Source organism: Triturus cristatus, chromosome 11 (genome assembly GCF_964204655.1).
Source record: "Triturus cristatus chromosome 11, aTriCri1.1, whole genome shotgun sequence".
Classification (NCBI taxonomy): Eukaryota; Metazoa; Chordata; class Amphibia; order Caudata; family Salamandridae; genus Triturus; species Triturus cristatus.
This window is the reverse complement of record NC_140594.1, coordinates 213,479,593-213,501,720: the sequence shown is the minus strand read 5'-3', so window position 1 is coordinate 213,501,720 and position 22,128 is coordinate 213,479,593. Positions and strand designations below refer to the sequence as shown.

The 22,128-nt window shown below is 47.3% G+C and overlaps 1 protein-coding gene across 4 annotated transcripts in view; it reads right to left on the bottom strand.

Moving 5' to 3' along the window:
• Window positions 1–298: 298 nt before the first annotated feature.
• Window positions 299–22,128, bottom strand: part of UBE3B (ubiquitin protein ligase E3B) — a 389,404-nt gene continuing 367,574 nt past the window's right edge. For 3 of the 4 annotated variants that reach the window (XM_085632991.1, XM_085632989.1, XM_085632990.1), the window contains exon 28: window positions 299–2,242. In XM_085632991.1, the coding sequence (XP_085489117.1) occupies window positions 2,051–2,242 (192 nt within the window). In that variant the 3' untranslated portion in view covers window positions 299–2,050. Of the gene's footprint in view, window positions 2,243–5,281; window positions 6,397–22,128 lie in introns of those variants that run through there. The other variant, XM_085632992.1, reaches the window with a different exon arrangement.

Sequence of the window (22,128 nt, the reverse complement as noted above, 5' to 3'; positions counted from 1 at the left end):
GGCAGGGTTGTGGAGGCACGCGTGGTTTAGCCATGCATGCCTCTGTCATACAACCTGAAAAAACTTGAGGATCCAGTCTGGCACTTAGGGATATTCTATAAGTGAGGGATCTGCAGTTAGAAGTATTCATCAGAAGATTAATGTACTGACCTCCATTTTGCATCTGAAAGGATGGAAATGTGGGGGCTGTCATAGTCTCATCCTTGCTCTGCATTCTAAACTACATGCAGCTCATTATTTTGGACATACATAACATTCATTTTAAAGGCTAAAATCAAAGCACTGGGTAAACCAATGATAGCTATAAAATACTGATTTATTAAAATGTGTTTCCCATTCTGTCTACACCAAACATCCTTCATAAATAGGGCTCCAAAAGGGCGACAAAATTACATAAACCACAGAGCTTGTGAACTGCGAGTGACCCAAGGAGTCAGAAAATATCAGCATCCCGATAATACCCATGAATTTCATTGATAAAGAGGCCAATTGGATAACAGTATAAACAATTTCAAATGTAAGAGAGGTATAACGACATTGTGCTACGTTCACACTCGTTTCAGGCTTCAACAAAATAAAAAAGACAGTCATTCCAGTCCCAGCAGAAAAGATTATGCACTTCAGTTAATATGTTAAAATAAATACAGCGAGAAGAAAAGAAAATACTAAACATATCATTTCAACTTGGGACTAAAAGCCAGCAGATATGTCCATCGAGGTATCCAACTCAATAGTGTTCTGCTACTGCACTTTGTACATAGCAGTACTCCCAAGCTCTCTCTCTTAATAGCTCTCTCACTAGACCATGTGCCTGTGCTTGAGAAGACTAAAGATCGAGGAAGGATTTTTTTCATGTTGCACGTCGAAGAAAACATATAAAAATATAATCCTGTTAAAGTTTCACAGGCCAAACAAAGCACTTTGAAATGCTGCAGGCTAGTTTCATACTTGGGTCTGACAAATGTTTGCAAACTATAAACACATCAACAAGGGTCTGGAGGTTAGTTAAATCAAAGTTTGCAGGAATTCCAGCAAAGACATGCTGGTGATTTCTCAGTTTGACGGAAAAAATATGAAAGCACAAAAACAACATGGAAGAAAAAAGTAAGAAACAAAGATTTGGGTAATTTCTGAATTATAAATTATTATTCTAAAGTGCTGACCTTCTGGTACTTCACCAATGTTGTCCCAGTCTATCCATTGTGTAGACAACATTCGACTGAATCTGACTTGACTTGGAGTTGCCTAACCTGGTTAGTAATATTCACCCTTAAGGAAATATAGATGGGTGATCAATTAATGCCCATTTTATTGTCACTGATATTCGGATACTTGCATACAAACTGTGTTTGCTGTTGGTCAGTCTGTAGCCTAGGAATAGCTTGTAACCCGTAGTTGGTTGTTTTATCACATGCCCTTAAGTATGTCACTGCTGTCTGATAGAATCAGTCACGCTAATGACATCTGAAGTGACTGCCTGGATAAGTGACTTAGTAAGCGCTACTAGGGGGTGAGATACCAAGAAAATTGTGCTAGATCTTAATGACAGTTTTAGTAAATTGTACCTGAAATACACACTATTCCTCATGCAGACCCGTTGTAACTAGTTATATATAGTTTGTATACGAGTTTACTATGGCTTCTTTTTTATATAAAAAAACAAGCTTCTTCTCACAGGATAGATACTGATAAAGAAGACAACCATTCTTCAAACAGGTTTGCATCAAGATCATCCACTTCGTGCTTTAAGAATGAGTTAGGCGAACCGTCACGTGCTTCAGTATACTATTCGGTAATGGCTTTTCTTTCAAAGTGTTTTATTCCACAGCTACAGTTCATAAGGAGCGTAGGGGGCATCCTTCTTTCTCTCTGAGCTCTGATCTGAAAGTCTTTCTTCCACTTCCATTCCAGCCTCATGGACTACAGGACAGGGGTCTGTAGTCGCACAGCTGTACAAGGGTTCCACAGCATCTCCGACACATAGGTTTACGTGGGATTCTTCTCTACAAGTGCTGTCAGAGGGAAGAGGCACACCTTCTTTTAGCGGTGTTCAGGAGAGCTCAAACCCGGTGTTCATACTGATGGCATAGCGCAGTTTATCCCGTAAAATGCTCTTCTTGCTATAATTGGGAAGTTTGAGTAGATTGAAGCAGGTTGAGGACGTTGGTAGGCGGCCGCCTGGCTCCTTCTTGCGTATTGTAAAGAATCCTCTTAGTACACTGCCTAGTGTATCGCCTGTGTCCTGCAGAAAGAATCAGATTGATCATTAGAACATTCTGCCCTTCCAGAATCAAACCACACATCTTAAAACTAAGGACACCGAGCTACTCTCAGCGCTTACGAGTCTCTTGTGCCTCAAGCCAACCTCAGTCCTAATGTTTTCCATCACCTATGTGTCCTCCCTGCAATCACCACTCCACCGCTATGGCCTTGGAAGAACACAATGATTACCTACCATATTGACTACCGCAGTAACATCTTCGCATCCCTCCCAGCGAACACGATTTCCTGGCTCCATTGAGTACACAAATATGTAGTGATCTTAATTTGCTCATTAGCACAGTAGCCATATCAAGCCTGTACATGTACATCTTCATTGTTGTCTTCTAAAGTCAAGGATCAATTTCAAGACCCTCTGCTTGGTATAAAAGGCTTGCTGGCTCTGGCCCCCTACATCCTCACCAAACAGAGGTTGATATACCATTTGACTACAGACTCTCCATCTACCTAGCAATATGCGCAGATCTAAGAGGTAAAGCCCTATTTGTACATGCCTTCTCTAAACTACCTCCAGGCAGCAACGCAGAAAACTCAACTTTACCAGCAGGAATATGGTCTTTACTTAAGCGCTTTAATCTGTGACCAGTTGCCTCTGGATAACTCTCCTTGTTCTTTCCATTTCTCTGCAACAACCCCTTCATTATTAATGCCATATGAAATATTAATTGAATTCACACAAAGAATGCCTAAGGCTGTTCTCACAATTAAACTTTACATAGGTGCAATAAATGAGAGTAGGACCTCTGGCCAAGGAAGATGCACTGATTCATTTTTTGTAATAACCATTACCATCTTCAGTCTTTACTTCTAGAGGTCAAGTTCCAGCCCTGAAGAAGGCCACTCTTTATGCCTTTTAAAAAGTAAATACGATCTCACCCTTTACACTGTGTATAAAAATACCAAACCACTCACATGGCTCCTGCTTGTATCAAAACAACATTACTAACATTGGTTGCAGGTACAGACCACACTTGAGAGTGGTAAGGAGGGGTTGAAAGGTTTCAATGTTGAACCACAGCACTCTTTGTAATGAAGAATACTAGATCGTACTATATAATATATATATATATATATATATCACCTTGACAAACATCCTTACTGCATATAGATGTAAACTCAGTTCTAAGTCTTTGACCTGCACTGCATGATACTGACAATGCATTATAGACAAAACATTGCAACACTCGCAACACAGTAGTTTCCCTGCCAGCACCGACGTGGGCAGGGAAACCTGTGCTTGCTCCCACCTGGTGGAAGCATTTTCAAAAGTCCTCCTAAACCGAAATAAGCATTTGCAATGCAATAGGTCTCGCATGTGCAAGAGTTAGAGATATTGACATTGTAAATGACAATCTGGCACATGCATCAAACCAAAAATCAACTCGCTAAAATACCGAATCGCAAAAATCACCCGTTAGCGAGTGGCAAAAAACGATTCCCAATGCATCAACACAAATAGCGAAAAAATAAAGAATCACTAAATATTTGCCCGGTAAAATAAAGAATCGCAAAAAAATGCCCCGTTAAAATAAAGAATCGCTAAATAAAAATTTGGAAATACCGAAATCACTATTAGCGCCTGGCATTAGCCAATTGCAAATAAATAATCGCTAATGAATGCATCAAAAGTTGCAAATACCGAAAATTCCAAAATTCGCTATTTTGCATGAGCAGATTAAGGGGAATCAGAACCAGGAGGTAGAGTTGCAGGAAAAAAAAAAAAAAAAAACTACAAAAATCCCTAATGTGCCACAGATGCTAACAATCAGTAAGCCATACAAATAGGGCCAGGAGACCCTGTTTCCTTTCCCAAAATGGCGGCCCTCTACGTGCTTGCAAGGAGGATGAGAATTAATGCAGCAGCACAGCGCAGGAGAAGGGTCCAGGAGAGAGTATTCAGAGTGCGCATCACATTGCCTGGCCAAAATGAGGATGAGGTCTACGACAAGTATCGTCTCAATCGTGCTATGATAATGCGCCTAATTGCAGACCTGGAACCACTACTGCAGCACCAGACATGTCGGACCAATGCTATTCCTGCGCACGTGCAGGTCCTATGCAGCCTGCACCTACTGGCGTCTGGAAGTTTTCAGGGGGTCATAGCGGTAGCGGGAGGCGTATCACAAAGCGCACTATCACGCTTCTTCCACAAATTCATTGATGCCATGCTGACAATGATACATACCCACATCAGCTTCCCCACAACCCCACAGCAGTTGGACCACACCAAACAGGCATTCTACCAGGTGGCCCAATTCCCCCATCTCATAGGATGCATTGACTGCACGCATGTCCCCATCTGTCCACCCTCAGCCAATGAGCACATCTTCCGTAACAGGAAGTCCTACCACTCCATCAAAGTGCAGGTCGTGTGCGATGCCAAGCACATCATCACGGACATTGTGGCACAATTTCCAGGGAGCACACACGACTCCTACATATTCAGACACAGTGGCATCCACAGGCGTCTACTCAATGGAGAATTTGGAGAGGGACTCCTGCTAGGTACGTACACATACCTCTTCATAACATCAGCATCACACATGTATCATCATGACTGTCGCTAAGCCTTTGCTTCCATCCTGTAGGTGACAGTGCATACGCCCTCTGTGAATATATCCTCACCCCCTACATCAATCCAGCAACACCACAGGAGCAACGCTACAACGCGGCCCACATAAGCACCAGAAATGTAATTGAGAGGACTTTTGGGATTCTGAAGAGTCGCTTCCGAATCTTACATAAGACTGGTGGGGCCTTGCAATATAAACCAGACACCTGCTGCAGGATTGTAGCAGTATGTGCCATGCTGCACAACATTGCAACAAGAAGGGGGATACCCATAGAGGTGGACAGGAATGACGACTACCGGGATGACCAACCTCCCGCACAACACCGACAGGCACACGTTCCAAACACAGCTGAGGGCCAAAGGAGGCGGACATAGATCACGCAACATCATTTCTGATCCAGGTAAGAATGAGCCATGAAGATTTCATTAGTGGTGCTACTGTTTAATTCACAGGAGCACTGATGTGTGTGATGTCACACAGAAATGCAAAGTAGAGTTCCCCCACACATTGTGGACAAAAACATGCCCGTTTTAGTCACGGGAGTTCAATAGTTAAACAAAAGTGGCCCACGGTTACCCCACCATAGTCAGGGATGCCGTACAGTATGACTAGTGGCACTTGCCACGAACGCCCAGCCTCCTATCACGTGGCTCCTCCACCTCACCACGCCCTGTCCCTGTGGCTGTGGAGCAGCGCGAACTGCGCCTCCTGGTGCTGGTCTCCGTCACGGAGACGCTGCTTACACTTGAAGCAGCCTCACTGCCGTCCTCCCCTCCCAAGTTGCTGCCACTGAATGTTCCTGACTGCAAGTGTTCCACTGCAGTGGTCACCTGGCCTAAGGCCTTTGCCACGTCCCCACAGTAATGGCCAAGGTCTACCTGCAGTGACACAGAGTGGTGGGACAACACAGCAGTGCTGTTGCAGAGCCTTGTGATGGCCCTGGTCGATGCTGTGGAACGGAGCAAGTTCTGTCTATGCCTCTGGCGCTCACTGTGTTGTCCTGCTCTGATGGCACGGGTGAGTTCCTGGAGGTCCTCACTGATTTTGTCATTGCCCTCTGCCACAACTGTGGTCATGTTCCGCACTGCGTCTGTCAGAGTGCACATGTGTTTCGCAAGACGCGACATGTTTAGGTTAATCGCCCCCATGTGTCTCCCCTGCAGGCACTGAACACGCAGCATCTGAACCTCGATGCCACCATATATGTACCCTGCATGGTCGGCTCCATCGGAAATACTGCGCAGGGACCTGCGCCGCTGCGTGACTCGGCTACGTGCTGGTGGTGGTGCTGGCGGTGTGACACCTGTCGGACTTGGCCCAGTTGTGGTTGCAGGACTCGGGCATGCATCCATCACCTGCATGGAGGGGATTTGTGCCCTGCGTCTTGGTGGTTTTGTCGCAGTTGTCGCAGGTGGTGGTGGTGGTGGTATTGTTGCTGGGGGAGGTGGGGATTGACCCTCCTGCGGAGTGTCGGCATCTGAATCAGCCGGTGTTTCAGAGATGATGAGGCGCCCACTATCATCCGAATCGCCAGGAGATGCATCTGTGTGCGAAACAGTGCATGGTTAGTTTGATTTGAACTACATCTGTTTGTAAATCTGCATTAATGTCCTACTATGAATTACATTATTTGACTCTATGTTTTGCCAGTACTGCAGATCTCTTTTATTTTACCATTTAGGACTATACTTGCACACTTGGCTGACATGACTACGACTCCCATGATGCAATACTGATGTGAGGGCATATGTGTCGTGCACTTCTGCCTGCACACTGTGATTGAGCTGGGGTGATGGGGATGGGTATACGATACACAGAGAATGGGCGCAGGCATGCATCTTACCTTGTTCAGTGGTGGCTGCGCCGGAGGTGTCAATCTGTGTGACTCCCACAACCGCCTCTGGCTCGATGGTCCCCTCGACTAGCTCCTCAAGGGCAGTGTTTGCAGGCACTGTGGATGGCCCCCCTCCTGTGCCAGCTGCCTCCTTGACCCTTTCTGCAATCCTCTTCTTGGCCCTCTTCCTGAGGTCATACCACCTCTTCTTCAGTTCATCAATGCTGTGGGGCGTCACTCCCACGGCATTCACCCTCTCCCTGATGCGAAGCCAAATTCTTCTCTTCTCCGCCTCGGGCACCTTGAGGGATAGCTTACCGAACAGCCTGTCATGCTTGCTGCTCACCCCCTCAATCAGGTGCTCCAGTTCCCTGTCAGAGAACTTTCTCTTTCTCTTCCTGGCAGTTTCAGCAGTGCCTGGTGCATCCTTGTCCATCCTGGTGAGGGTAGGGTGGATTGTTTGTGAGTGGGGATTCAGTAGCCTCAGCCTGTGTCCTGTGCCTCCTCCTGTGAGCTCCTCAGGCGAATGAATGAGGGTGTGGCAGCCTGACTTCTTGGTAGTGATGTCATCAGGCCGCTCCCGGTGCGGCCCGTTTTTTGCGAAATCGCTATTACCGAATTCGCTAATACCGATTTCGGTAATACCAAACTCGCAAATTGCTAATCGGTGTTTGCTCTACTCGCTAATGTGGATTCGGTAATTGATAGCGATTTTTAAGGAATCGCTTTAAATTACCGAATCTGTTCATGCATTCCGAATTGCGATTCCTTAATAACGAATCTTTATTTTTCGCTATTAAGGAATTGCGTTTCCAAATGTTGATGCATTTGCACCAATGTCTTTTAACCATCAGCAAAAACCTAAGACGAATGCAAGGACTTTCTTAGAGACATACGAATACCAACACTATCCGAGACAGATAGGGAAATGCTGGACAGCAACTTAACAGCAAAGGAACTTACAGCTGCAACATGCGCACTACAATCCAGGAAGGCTGTGGGACCGAACGGTCTGTCTGCTGAATTATTTAAAACAATGGTTGACAAAACAGCAGAACTTCTTCTCACAATGTATAAAGAGGCCAAAACTGATGGGTTCCTTCCACCTAACCAGAGACTGGCAGCAAATGTACTAATCCCCAAAGAGGGCAAACCCCCTGAAAAATGTGTGTCATATCGGCCAATATCTTTGATAAACTACGAGGTAAAAGTGCTAGCCCAATCCCTATCTATATGCCTAGCGGCAGTCATCACATCCCTCATACACCCAGATCAATCAGGATTAATGCCTCACAGAAGCACAAGACTCAACCTGCGCCGACTATTAGGGGTCCTGCACACAACATCTGCCAATGGGTCAGATCAGACTGCCCTCCAATCCTTAGATCCTAAAATGGCATTTGATAGCGTAGAATGGAACTACCGGTTTGCGGGCTGGACCACTTAGGCTTTGGGCCCTATTTTGTTGGATGGGTAAAACTCCTATATTGCCAACCCCTCACAAGGGTGAGAGTCAACAGTCTCACGAATATTTACACTGCAAAAGGGAACCAGACAGGGCTGCCTGGTGTCCCCTCTACTCTTTGCCCTAGCCCTAGAACCCCTTGCGGCATAGGTACAGCGAGACCCACTTATCGGGGGGATACCAATAGGGGAGGAATGGGAAGAGAGCATATCTCTATACGCAGATGATGTCCTGCTCTATTTTAGAAAGCCAAAGCAGTCTGTGGATAGAATACTCCAAATCTTCCGTATCTACGCAGACTATTCAGGATATCACATAAATTGGGACAAATCGTTACTCTTCCCCTCTGACAGGAGGCACCTCGGATCTCACAAAGCGATGTGCGATACCAGTCGAGATCGCAGGCTTCAAATTCTTAGTAATCAACATAACTAGAAACCCACAAGAATGTTACCATAGAAATGCTGAAAAACAGCTAATCCAGCAGTCGCTGAACGTTGGAAAACACTTCCACTCCCATTAATGGGCCGTGTGGCCCAATAAAAATGATGACTATCCCTCTATTATATGTCCTGCTAAATACCCCCAATGAGCTTCGAGCATCTTTCTTTGACAACTTGAAGCAGAGTTGAGAACCTTAATCTGGAGTGGGGGCACTCCGCGAATAGCCCAACGAAAATTACAAAAAAGAGACTACGAGGGGGGACTAGCAGTTTCAGGTGTCAAAATGTACTATCTCACAATTAGTATGCATTAATGACTGGGTGTTTGGCGACAGGGCAGAACTGACCAATCTGGTTCATAGAGAGGTTATGGGACCTAGAGGATACTCGTCCCTCCTCTATGACAAAGGAAAGATTAAAGATCTTCTGACACATACTCATACTGTAGTAGGGGCATGGCATGCAGCCACCAAACACCTTGGATGAGAGGGGAAGCTGCCAGAGGTGATCCCACTTTGGGACAGCAAGCAGCTCCACAAGGTGGGCACACTATACAATTTCAGTAAATTGAAACTACTGGGGTTAGAGACGCTGGGAGATGTATGGAGAGGCCAAGCCAGTATCACATTCGCACTTCTGCAGCAAGAGTATGAACTGGGACACTGAGAATGGCCGAGATGCCTTCCATTGGGCCACCCCCCAAGGCTACGTTCATGAGGGGAAATACTGGTCAGCCACTGGAGAAGAGCATTGTCTCTCCAAACAAGCCCCGTATTTTTCGGATTCGGGGGCGTGTTTTTTACTTTCTGTCTCTCCTCTGGAATGTAAACATTACAGCCAATGGCAAGAGGAGGGAAAGAAAAACATGCCCCCGAATCCGAAAACGCCGCTGCGTTTCTCCGAGACATTTCTGCTTGACCTCGGAGAAAGGCGGCGGTGTTCATGGCTCGTTTCGAGGTCCGTTGGTGGATATAGTGCAGACTGTATCTAAACTTCCAGTTTCTCTTCCCCTTCTTTCCCCCTCCATGCCGGTGTTTCCTCCTCCCCCTGGCCCTCCCTCCTCCCCTTCTCATATCACGCTCCCTCCCTCTCCCTCCGCCGGGAGCTGCTGGCTGGGTTGGTGGCTGGGCTCGGCTGGAGGCAGTGCGGGCGGTGAGTCCCCGGGTGCGTCCTCGGCCGGATCCCTCCCTGACTGGATCCCAGCCCGAGGCGCTACAGATAGACTTATTTATGCATTATGACGTCCAGTTTGTTGCCGAATTCTGTATTTATTTGCACGAGAATAACTTGTGGAGCAGATACGTGTGGAATTGATTGCAGGTGCAGTGACACAGGGTCCGAGAGCCCTGAGAGGCCAACCACTTGACTCCTCGCTATTGTTCCTCATGCCTGCTTTGCGAGGGGCGACCGGTGTTGTGGTGGTGAAGTGCCGACACTTGAGGGCGATTAGCTTGTGGTTCAAACCATGTGTTTGCAGGTGAGCATGGAATAAACAATTTTACAAGAGCATTTAAAAAAGAGAGGGCTAAAAGTAACTTGAAATGGAACCTTTGCTAGTAAAGCAGCAGTAGTTGAGGTAATCTTCCCACCAATGAGGCGTGTGGCAAGTGCAGGCAGCACCATCCAGACGCACTATCCAAGTGCGCCGCCTAACATCAGGGCAATTTAGAGCAACACGCACGTCGGTCCTTTTTAGGTCTCGGCTAGCGAAGGCTGCGCTTGCGCAGTCTCGCTCGCGAGATTTAATGACTTTGAGAAGTGGGGCTTGAACCCGCCCCTCTTCTCCCTCTTCTCCATTGGCTGGCCTCTTAAATGCTGGTCAGCCATTGGAGAAGAGCTTTGTCTCTCCAAACAAGCCCCGTCTTTTTCGGATTCGGGGGCGTGTTTTTTACTTTCTTTCTCTCCTCTGGAATGTAAACATTCCAGCCAATGGCAAGTGAAGAGAAAGAAAAACACGCCCCCGAATCCGAAAACGCCGCTGCGTTTCTCCGAGGCATTTCTGCTTGACCTCGGAGAAAGGCGGCGGTGTTCATGGCTCGTTTCAAGGTCCGTTGGTGGATATAGTGCAGACTGCATCTAAACTTCCCGTTTCTCTTCCCCTTCTCTCCTCCTCCATGTCGGTGTTTCCTCCTCCCCCTGGCCCTCCCTCCTCCCCTTCTCATATCACGCTCCCTCCCTCTCCCTCCGCCAGGAGCTGCTGGCGGGGCTCGGCTGGAGGCAGTGCAGGCGGTGAGTCCCCGGGTGCATCCTCGGCCGGATCCCTCCCTGACTGGATCCCAGCCCGAGCCCCGGGTTTGGTCGCTCTAGATCCCCTGCAGCGGCTTCTGAAAACGTTCCCTCTGCTGCTCGTGCGTCGACGCTGCTGCGGGCTCCGTCAACCCCGTCGCCTCTCGGCTGCTCTGTTTGGTAACGTTAAACAGTATTCACAGCGGGGTCTCAAATGTGTTTAGGAGACCTTTGGCCGTCGCTGCTTGGAGGGGCCCCTAGGGGCTTCTCCATCCGATGGCACCAGGAGGGGCCCCTAGGGGCCTCTCCATCCAATGGCATCAGGAGGGGCCCTGGTCGGAGATCTACCTTCTGCCCTCCTTTCAGTCACACTTGTGGAGTTTCCTCTCCAGCTGCCTCCACCACCGGCGCAGGAAGCGCCTTGAGATTACAAACTCACGCGCCCTGGGGTCGTGCACTGGTGTTTCACGGACGTGCAAGCGCCGTTTGACCACTGGACGGTTGAGGCCCGTTGCTCAACCTTTCAACAGAAGCTGTGGTGGGACTCGTGCCCACAGCCCCCCTTGCGACACTGCCTGGGGTCGTGCAAGTAGGAGAGGGGTCTGTTGTGCAACACCCAACCGCCCAAGAGTGGGTGGAGCGCCCTGCAGGAGCGCCCAGCATCGCTTCTGGGCGCTATGTGTCGTCTTGTGGATTCGGTTCATGCTCCATTGTGCGGACCGGGTCTGTCTCGTGCCACATGTGAGCAGTGTGGGGCTTGGAGGGCCACACTGTTCTGATACTGAGGCCTGATGGAGCCCTACTCGGAATGAACGGTGAGGGCACCAGTGCCTCCCGGCAGCTGGCATCGGCACTTCCTGATGCATCGTGCCCTTTCCTATGTAGCAATGTCCTTTCTGCACCCTTTGCCGCAATCGTCTGCACCGTGGCACCTCAGTGGACTAATGCACCCCCGGTAGGGGCCTGCGTTCGACTTCATTCATGGTCACAGGTTCAAATCCCTGTGGGTCCGCCCACCCTTTCAGCCTTCTGAGGTCGATAAAATGGGTACCACTGGATTTGGTACCAATAAACGTCTGTTATCCAGGCCAAGATACCCTTCTGGGTGAACGTGAGCTTTAAAAATTAACATGTTATATATAAGAAATACCCCTTAACATGTACTGTGTTTACAAAGGAGCGAATGGACCGCACGCATTTTAATTCACTTTACAATGAGAGAGGTAAGTTTGAAGCAAAACCAGCCTGCTTTCATTTTATAAAACCTGCGGAGTAAATACAGAATAAATGTGCCACATTTTTTAACCCCTTCAGCGTGGCGCGGATTACCGCGCTGTGCTGAAGGGTTCTTGCGCGGGCGGGGCCATGACAGAGTGGTTCCGTCACCCGCACAGCGCGACCGACGCGCGTGACGGAACCACTCCGTCACGCGCATCGAAGGGGTTAAACAAAACCTTACTTATGAAGCAATGTTTCTTCTTCGTTATAAAGTTTGATGAATCAGTGATAAACAAAAGTGGCCCGTCCATTTTTTGAGGTAGTTTCCCACCCTGTTTTCTCGCTATGTGCTCTGGCAAAACTAAGTTTGTCTCTTTCCCTAGCACAAAAATTGCAAAAATACATCTAATAAGAAGTTGCTGGATTTTTGCACCGGTGTTTTCATTTATTTATTTATTTTTTAAATTTGCCCGGACATTTAGTGTCACCAAAGGAGTTTGGCATGCACCTAGAAAAAGAGGGTGTGACTCCCTGTATATCAGGGTCACTGTGTAGCCAGTCACCTCCTGTCTGAACAGCACTAGATACAGTTAACAATGCAGGCCTGAACGGCTGGGGCGAAGCCAGTCATGTACTTTTCACCTGTCAGGCAGTGCAGAGTGATGGGAGAGAAAGCAAGCTGACTCTGACCCGGACCTGCTGGCCTCTCAGAGGCTTTGCCCTGTCAGCCCCCACCTGGCCCCCTGTGCGTGGGCAGCGATGAAGTATGTGTGTCCACTCACAGGAGCCGTGCAGCCAGCTCGCATGTCTGTCTGTACTCCAAGCTGAACTGTCTCTTGTCACGTAAATAATCACTGGTGTCTTTGTTGGCTCTGAAATGATGAAAGCCTGGCTCGACCCTGCAGACTTCATACCTGCCTAAAAAGGGGGCGCCCCCCCAACACGCATTGAGTGCCCACAGTAAACAGTCCCAGAATGCTCCAGCCGGTCATGTTATTGCTTCAATGCGGCTGCGGTCACTTTTTTCCCAACTTTAACTGCTGAAAGTTAAAACTTGGCAGCACCATCGTCTGGATGCTTGCTAGTCTGAATTTATTTCAAGTGGTAGTACCTGTACTGTTCTGTCCGTGCCTGTGTGTGTGAGTGACTTTGTATGTGTGGCTCTGTGTGTGGCCGCAAATGCAAAAATCTCGCATTTGAGAGTGATTAAGCTATTGACATTGTAAATAACAATGCCGTTTCTTTAAATGTTTTAAAAACAAAAACATAAACAAAAATAATGTCATGAGCAATGCCAATAGCTCTAACTTTAACAATGCCGAGACCGTTGCATTGTAAATGCGTGTTGATTGTGTATGTTATAGATCGTATAAAACTTCAGTTAAGAAATTTAAAAAAAAAAAAAAAAGTTCCTCAGCACACCTTAAGATAAGAAACAAAATGCTTCTTCCTTTGAGTTAAAAATACACTAACACTAGTATGACGTACGAATATCGAAAAAACTGCAACATCTTTGTCTTGCTTCAGGTTTCAATGGAACTCAAAACAAGGCTTTCCGGTTCCAGTACTGTAGAAGACGCAAGAACACTCCCTCCCAGGAGTCATCATGCTGCCCCTATGATGTCATAATATGCAGCTCTGTCAGCACTTCCAATGTGTGCCACAACGCAAGAGATTCATATGACAGGTATTCTTGTCAAAACATGTGCTTAGAAACTGCGAACAGCGAGAGCTAATAATTTAACAAGCACTGCAATTACACCACTGCATGAAATGAAACATTAGGAAGATAATGTGTAGACGCTAAGAGCAGAGTGGAAGGGATGCGACAACAAGGATAGGGGCAGAGAGGGAGGTGGAGGGACAGAGAGAGAATTAACAGGTGGCAGGGTGCAGTGAAATCAAACGGAGGCATCTCTTCCCATGCACAGGGCGTCTGGATATCTCGACACCCTGTGATCTTTTAGTGATATTGATTGGCCTTCGGGTGTACAGGGGCCCTATTTAAAGGATGGGGGGCACCCACCCTGGATGGTTTACGCCCCCCTGCACAAAGGGGATGGTGAGAGGCAGTTAGAAATAAAGAGAGAGAGAGAGGTACAGGAGGGAAAGAAGAGAGGAGGAGGGGCATAAAGTCCGAGAGAAATAGTGTAAGAGGAGGGACATTCTCCAACCACCTTTAATTTTCATATACACATTTTCCATCATGCTGCCGGATAGGCTGATGCCAACAGCTCACTGGATGCCAGAAGCATGCAGTTGAGGGGCATCGCTGTGGGGCACTGCTTCTCTGGGTGTAATAAGGATCTGGTTTACCCACCACATTGATGGGTCACAATGCATGTAGATTATTTACACAGCATAGAAACAGTGCTGTCATGGTGAGACAGATTATTTATACTTAAGTGGGTTATGTTCTAGCATGCCAAAGTCCCCATTAAATATACTGCACACTTGATTACCACCCCACTTGAGACTAGGTATACCATAACATAGGCCGGCGCTCGACGGGTGCCTGCTGGGATACAAGAAGGCAGTGATCGAAACAAGTTGACTTCAACAGAAGTGAAAAACCAAAGAGGCCAGACTCTGTCCCCAAGTCAAAGCTAAATTATTTTTGTCCTTCGCCATGAAAGGCAGTAATGGCACAGAAAAAGAATCAGAAAAAAATACTTATATTAAGAAAGGCAACAGTAGAAACTTTTTCACGTCCTTGAAAAAGAAAAAATATACCACTGCGAACAATGGTAATTCCTGCCATTATGTAGACCAATGAAATGCCGGTATAGCAAGTTATACAAACGCAACATATATATGCGACAAGAGGTCAAGAAAATGAAAGCCGCTTCTGTGTTGGGGGCCAGCACCTCGCGTCTTTTGCCTATTGTGAGCTGAGCAGATTCCGCAGCCTGTGTCACAACCTGTGAAAGCATATGGTGGGAGTCAAGACATCTCCATCTCAAGGAGTCTCGCTGTTTTACGAGCTGGCTTCCGAAATCAATCCCTTAAATTCTGGAGTCTAAGTGAACATTTCCACCCCCCATCCAACAGCTGAGCTGGCACCGGAAAGAATCAGGACGAGACCTGAAGAGCGTCTGTATACCCAGAAACAGAACTAAAGATGCGCTTCCTTTCTCCATGAACAGGGAAGAGCTGAAGAGACACACCAATAGACACCCTTTACCAAATATGAGAACTTGGATTCTTGTTTTAATTGCTCAAGTATTTCGACACAAAATATTTTTTACCTTTTCTTTTTGATTTGCAGTTATTTACCACTAAATTGACATACTATCTGCAGTTTACAATAAAAGCAATCACGGCCCTCGCGCTTTAGCTTTAAACATCTTAAGCTGAAGTGCGGGTGCCGCGATTGCTTCAGGAGGGTGGGGGAGGGCTTATGACATGAAGCGGAAGGGGGAAGCATTCAAAAGGAGTAGTGCGGCGTTGCAGAGAAAAACAGTAGTTAGGCGCCGCTGCTTCCGGACTACACAGAAGTCAGTATTCGATCAACAGCCATTTAAAAGCAAGCTAACAGGAGACATGCCAACTTTAAACAAATGGCAAGAGGCAGGGGAAAGCACTGAGATTTACAGGTAAAATACAGATGACTTGATGCCTCGGAGAGGCAGCGCATGCGCTGCCTATACAAGACCTAAAAATACAGAGTCTGATCCCAGCGGGCAAGAGCTTTAAAATGCTCCTGCTGCTAGCAGCTGCCTTTTGATCTGTTTCTCTGTCAGCAAACAGATCAACAGATTCCTCCAGCCTAGAGGGAGCAGCATAAATATCTGCTCCCTCTGGGCAGGAGCACTATGTGTTCAGTTTCCCTGCATGTGACACACTATACAAGTCTGCTCTCAGACATGTTTAAAGCTCCTGCCCGCTGGGAGCAGACTTTGTGTTTGCTCCCGTTTAGAGGAAGCTGTACAAGTGTTCCCCTGCCACACGGGAGCAGACACAGGTTTCCCTGCCCACGCCGGTGCAAACAGGTAAACTGCTGTGTCCCGGGGCTGGGCTCCCCAGCACAGCAAGTGAGTCGGACCCAAGTGATGGGGTCCCCAGGGCCAATAATGGCTTAGGGAGGGGGGCTGCATGGTTCCCTTCTCTTTCTGTAAACTTAACGGCCTGGGGGATGGGGTCCCCAGGGCCTTTTCAAGGCGCGGGGGGGGGGGGCGAGCAGACCCCTCCCCTTTTTAAATACATGGTGTCCTGGGCTCTCTGGATCAAAAAAGGGCTCGGGCAGAGGGCTCGCAAACACCCTCCCCTAACTGAACGTGGCACCATAGGTGGGCTCCTTGGGGCTTATAATGACTTAGGGGAGCCATGCTGACTTGAGGGGGGTGAGGGGTGGGCAGGCAGACCCCCCTTTTAATTTAAGTAGCTGCCCTCGGGAATGGGGTTCCCAGGGCCTTTTCAAGGCTGGGGGAGGGGGTGCCCGCCCTTAAGAATTACTTTGGGCCCCAGTGAATAGAGGTTCCCGAAACTAACAACTGCTCAGGGAGGGGGCAGCGAACAACCCCCTTATAAATACATTGGGCCCCGGTGATTGGGTCCCTGGGGCCAAATAAAGCTCAGGTAGAGGATGTTTCCCCTCCACTAAATAAGTAAATCGGGTCCAGGGGGATGGAGTACTGGGGCCGAAAAAGGCTCAGGTAGGGGGACGTGTGTCCCCTCCCTTTATTAATTACTGGGCCCCGGAGGATGGGGTCCCTGTGGGACTTAATGATGCTCAGGGGAGAGGGCCCATGTGGTCACATCCCCTTTTTAATAAAATATGGCCCCCAGGGATCATCAATGATGTCATAAATTAGGTCATAGAACATGTCATGTCATGAGTGATGTACTATGTGAGGTCATAAACAGTGCATGGCAGAGTCACAAGTTACAGTCAGCTCTGTTAACTATAAATGGTGAATTTCTGTGTTTTTTTTTTTTTTTAAGTTCAAAACGTTAATGTTATCTCCGAAATATTCACCTAACTATGTTACTTTTACCTTTGGTTTTTCAGTGAATATATGCAATATCAGAGCGAGAGAACAGAGTAAACCGGTAAATAAACACAGGATGGAATGTTCTGTAAATACAACTTCAATCCTGGGATGGCAATACCGGAATATATATTATATATATGGATTTTTTTGGGGAGTTTTATATAGCGCAAACTAGACCCGAGACATCGGGTATCAGATTGCTTTACATGAGCACCAGTTTAGTTACAGATGGACACATTAATTTTTAGGTCTCGCCTGAGCCAGAGCGCATGCGCTGCTCTGCAAGGCTTCTAGTAAGGACTTTTCAGTCAGTCAGTCAGAAAACTTTATTTCGGCAAAGTTGCCATAAAAGTGCAGACATCACATTTAAAAAGAATCAACATATATAACCAATAGTCTTAAAACCTCTCATAAAACAATGATTTAAATCGTTATGTGTACATAAAAAGTAAATGATGTTTAGCACAAAGATACAATAAAAAGATACATGGCTTGGAGAAAATAGGGAAAAGGCGTTACAATGCTAGGTGATTTCTTGTTACCCACATAGAGAAAAGGTATTTTGCAGTTACTGTGACGAATAGGGGTGAGGTGTCAGATTTCATTATCCTATGTAGTTCTCTATAGTTTCTTACACCAAGATTTTTGGCTAGTTGAATGATCCATTTTTTTGCGTGGGTTAGTGTAAGCCTTGCAAAAAAATAATACATGGGCCTCAGTTTCTTCATTCAAACTACACCCTGGGCAAGAACGAATTATAGAACCTTGCCATTTATTCATCCTAGAAAACAAAGGGAGAGATCCATGCCTAAATTGGATGTAAAGTTTCTTGGCAAGCAATGGTTGGATCAAATCCAGTGCGGGCTCAAAGCTGTAGCTTAATTTCATTTAGAGGAATACAGAGGTCATGTTAGTGCTAGGCTCTAGGCGTAGCATTTGCAACATTTTGTATTCCTCTATCGCTTTTGCCAACTGTTTTTTTTGTAGGACAACACAGGTCTCCTCTGGATTAAGCCAAAGATCCTCCCTACCAATTGCGCCTAAAAACTTTTTAATGTATGCAAGCCATGAAATGGTGCCAGCCCCTGGTAGTGTCATGATTGATTTTAATTCCTCCCTAAAGTTGGTGAGTTCTGGTGTGCTCCACATACGGCGCCAATACATGACCGGGCGGGAAGCAACCAGGTCCGCTATTGGGTGGATTCCAAGATCCATTCTAAGGGGTTGGAGGGGAGTACTCTTGGGTAGAGCTAAAAGTTGTCTCATAAAATGATTTTCTGACCTTACTAAGGACTGGACTGCGCTATGGCCCCAAAGTTCAGCGCCATATGTCGCCACTCCTCTTGCCTGGACCTTATAAACCTCTACAAGCGGGCCAATTAACTTTATCGGGCTGTCCCGGTACATCTTCAGGATTCCCCCAGAGACTTGGACCAGTTTCAGATTAGCCTTTAGGATCTGGGCTCCCCAATCCATTTTGTTACTTAGTGTGAGCCCCAAATAATCAAAGACCGATACTCGTTCCAGCGGTAGATCGTCAAGCTTTGGGATCGGGCAGTTTGTGGTATCCGCATGCAGAACCATGTATTTGGTCTTGTTGACATTGATGACCAGATTCCTGTTTCTGCAAAATGTTGCAAAACCCTCCAATACTCTTTCCATTCCCATTGCAGTCTTGGACAAGAGCAGAGTATCGTCTGCAAACATTAGTGCGGGTATTTTTCTACCTGCTAGCCTGGGTGCATCGATATCTGTTAGGGCTAGCAGTTCTTCCACGAGGCCGTTTAAAAAGAGAGAGAAGAGGGTCGGAGCAAGCACACAGCCCTGCCTCACTCCTCTTTCGACGGGGAAGGGGGATGTTAGTTCACCATTTTGGCCATACCTTACTCTGGCAAAATTGTCTTTGTGGAGGGTTTCCATAAGATGGCATAGGTAAGGAGGGACACCCATTCCCTTTAGGAGGTCCCAAAGCTGTCGTCGGTCGACCATATCAAAGGCGGACTTTAGGTCAACAAAAGATAGGTAAAGACTACCTCCTTCCAATTTAATGGATTTCCAATAAATCATCTGGAACCTAAAGAGTTGGTCTATTGTTGACATTTTAGCTCTATAGCCCGCCTGGAGTGGAGTCAGAATGTTAGTCTCTTCCATCCATGCTTGGAGCCTCCCCAATAAGATGCGTGCAAAAATCTTCTGTGCCACGTCTATTAGGCTGATCGGCCTATAGTTAACCGGATCCAGGGGCGAACCCTTTTTATGTATCGGAATGATCTCAGCCCCAGCCCATGTATGAGGCGGTGGCATTCCTAAAAAAATAGCATTAAAAAGATTCTGTAAATAGGGGACCCATACAACCTGTTCACTCTTGTACAGGTCACCCGGGATCCTGTCGAGGCCGGGGGCCTTATTGGGGAGGACTTTTTTCAGGGCCAATTCTACCTCTCCTAAAGAGCATAAAGCGTTATCACCCATGATCGTAAAGGGGGCTTGCCTGGGTCGGGATTCATAATGATCTGAGCCAATTAGGTTACTGGCGTAGAGGGCTTGGAAATGTCGGTGCCATACATCCTCCCCTAAATTAGGTTGGACTGCAGCTTGGGGGGCTGAGGAGCCGGTTTTAACCAGGTTCCAAAAAGCCCTGGAGTCCCTTTTTCTTAATGTAATAGAGATTTCCTCCCATCTGTTGAGCTCCCATTCCTTTTTTGCATCGGTGGTCACTTTCTTATAATGGCCCCTCGCCTCCTTAATCAAATCCTTGTTTCCCCCTTTTAGATTTGCTAGGAGTGATGACTTTGCTTCGCTACAAGTTTTAGTAAACCATAGAGATCTCTCTCTGGGTTTTCGTGGCTGCCTCCTGTTCCCCGGTGGAAATGTCCCTCTAAGGTTGCACATAGCTCTGCGTGGGTTGAGCCAATGGTACCCAAATCAGGAGGGGTGATTCCCTCAGCAACGGGAACTAGAGATCGCTCTAAAAGTGGGAGGATCTCCCTGTACATATCACCAAGCTCAGTTTGGGATTGAACTAGCTTATCCCATCTTACTCTCCGACCTCCGCCTGAAGTAACCAAAGCGGAAGGAGAATTAATGGTCCTGGATTGTCTTGGGGAGTTGACGTAACCTTTCAGAGTGAGGGCAAGGGGATTATGGTCGCTTTCGGTGTGATTTATCACCTGGAAATCCAGAACCCCGGACCACATATCCAGTTTAATCAATATATAATCAATAACAGAGTTATAGCCATTCCGATGGAACGTAGGTTTGCCAGGATTGTCCACTGGGAACCTCCCATTGCATGCCCTCAAAGAGTGAGTAAGGGTTAGTGTGGTGAGTTGCAGAACCAAGGGTGTCCATCCCTTCGTGGGATATGTGTTACTAGGGGGAATTGCCCATACTTCATCCTCATCTTGGGTGACTAAACTAGGCACACCATTCAGTGGTTCAAAGTGACAATTAAAGTCACCACCTATAAGCAAATGTTCATGACTAGGAAGAATGCACAGCAAGTCGTCTAATTTTGACAGGGTGCTAGATTTTTGGCCATTCTTCACGGGGCGAGAATAGATGTTAATTACATTAACCTCGGGATAATCCCGAAATGTTAGGGCTATACACATAATGTCCAGTGAACCAGTATCAATTACTCTGATTCCACAGTCCAGGTGTGTTTTCACCCACAAACACAATCCACCTGAGAGTCTCCCTCTTGTGGCCCTTACTGCCGACACCCAGTACGTGACAAAGCCGAGGCGATGGCATGCTTGCATTGCCCAGGTTTCCTGGAAAAGGCATATATCGTATCCGTCTATGAACTCCGCCCAGTCCGGACAGTTCAACCGGTTAACAATGCCTGCCAAATTCCAGGATAGAATTTTTAAGCCAGCTCCATACTCTGTGTTTCGAGAAGTGTTGACACTTATATGTGTGCCCGTGTGAGGCTGTGGAAGTTGGCCAAGAAAGTCCCCTCGTTCACTGTAGACTCAACAGGAAGGGAAGAGCTGTCAGTCATTGGTTGGATAGGAGCAATATTTGTACTGGTCGTAATTTTATTAGGGTCATGTGTGCAAGCCTGGGGTAGTTCTGTGGGCTGGGAAGGCCACTGTACTGTGGGAAAAGCTGCCTTTAGGCAATCAAGGTTGGGGTAAGCCTTGGTCTGTCCCGGGAAATTTTCCTGACTTCCTACCTGATAGTGGACCTGCCCATGGGATCGGGTGTTTTTAGTAACCTCTTCCGGGGGTTGCAGTCAATCAAAAAGATCAAGGATGCTGAACCTATTGTGACATTGAATGGAGGGGCATGGATCATAATAGGGGGCTACTCCAGTCCCAGGGGGGTCCCTACACTTTTCCCTCAAAGCCCCGATTTGGTCCACAAAGCCTATATCAAGGTTGTTAGCTTTGGTAGGGTAAAAAAAGGAGAGGGGAAGAGATTGAATTCCAGCCACGGGACTAGCCCATCCTCCATCCCCCAGGAACGAGGTCACCCCTTTGTCCCTAAAGGTTATAATAATGCAGTCACTCCTTATGCTTTTCACACTCCTGCCCACCCACTCCACTCTGCGGACCATTATAATTTCCCCATCAAGATGGGGTGGGAGAGGTCTATTAACACGGAGCCAATACATGACTTTGTTCTTCAAAGCCATGTATGGTTCAGTTTTGTCGGCGTGTAGTTCGGGGACACCAGTTAGAACCACTACATAGGGACTACACTCAGGGGGGAGATCAGGTCTTGGAAGTTTTGTTTTAGGGCATACATATTGGTTAAGGGTACTATCAGGGATGGGTGCTGGTATGTATAATCGGGGAGAGTTCCTGTCCACCCTGGCATCAATAGGGGCGTAGGGGGTTTGGGAGGGGAGAGTAGGGGCAGCAATTCTCTGACTGTTTTGCAGTTGGTCCCCATCGGGAACTGGTATGATACAAGGTGGGGTTAGCTCTTTTTCTCGTGCGACCAGCTGGGGAACCTGATGTGAGGGTGTGGGTTGACAGAGACCCTTCTTGGGATGGGGAGCCGACTCGCTGCGGTTCGAATCCGCAGCGATAAGAAGTAGCCTTAGTTTTTCTTCAACAGAAGCTAATCGATTGGCTAGTGGTGA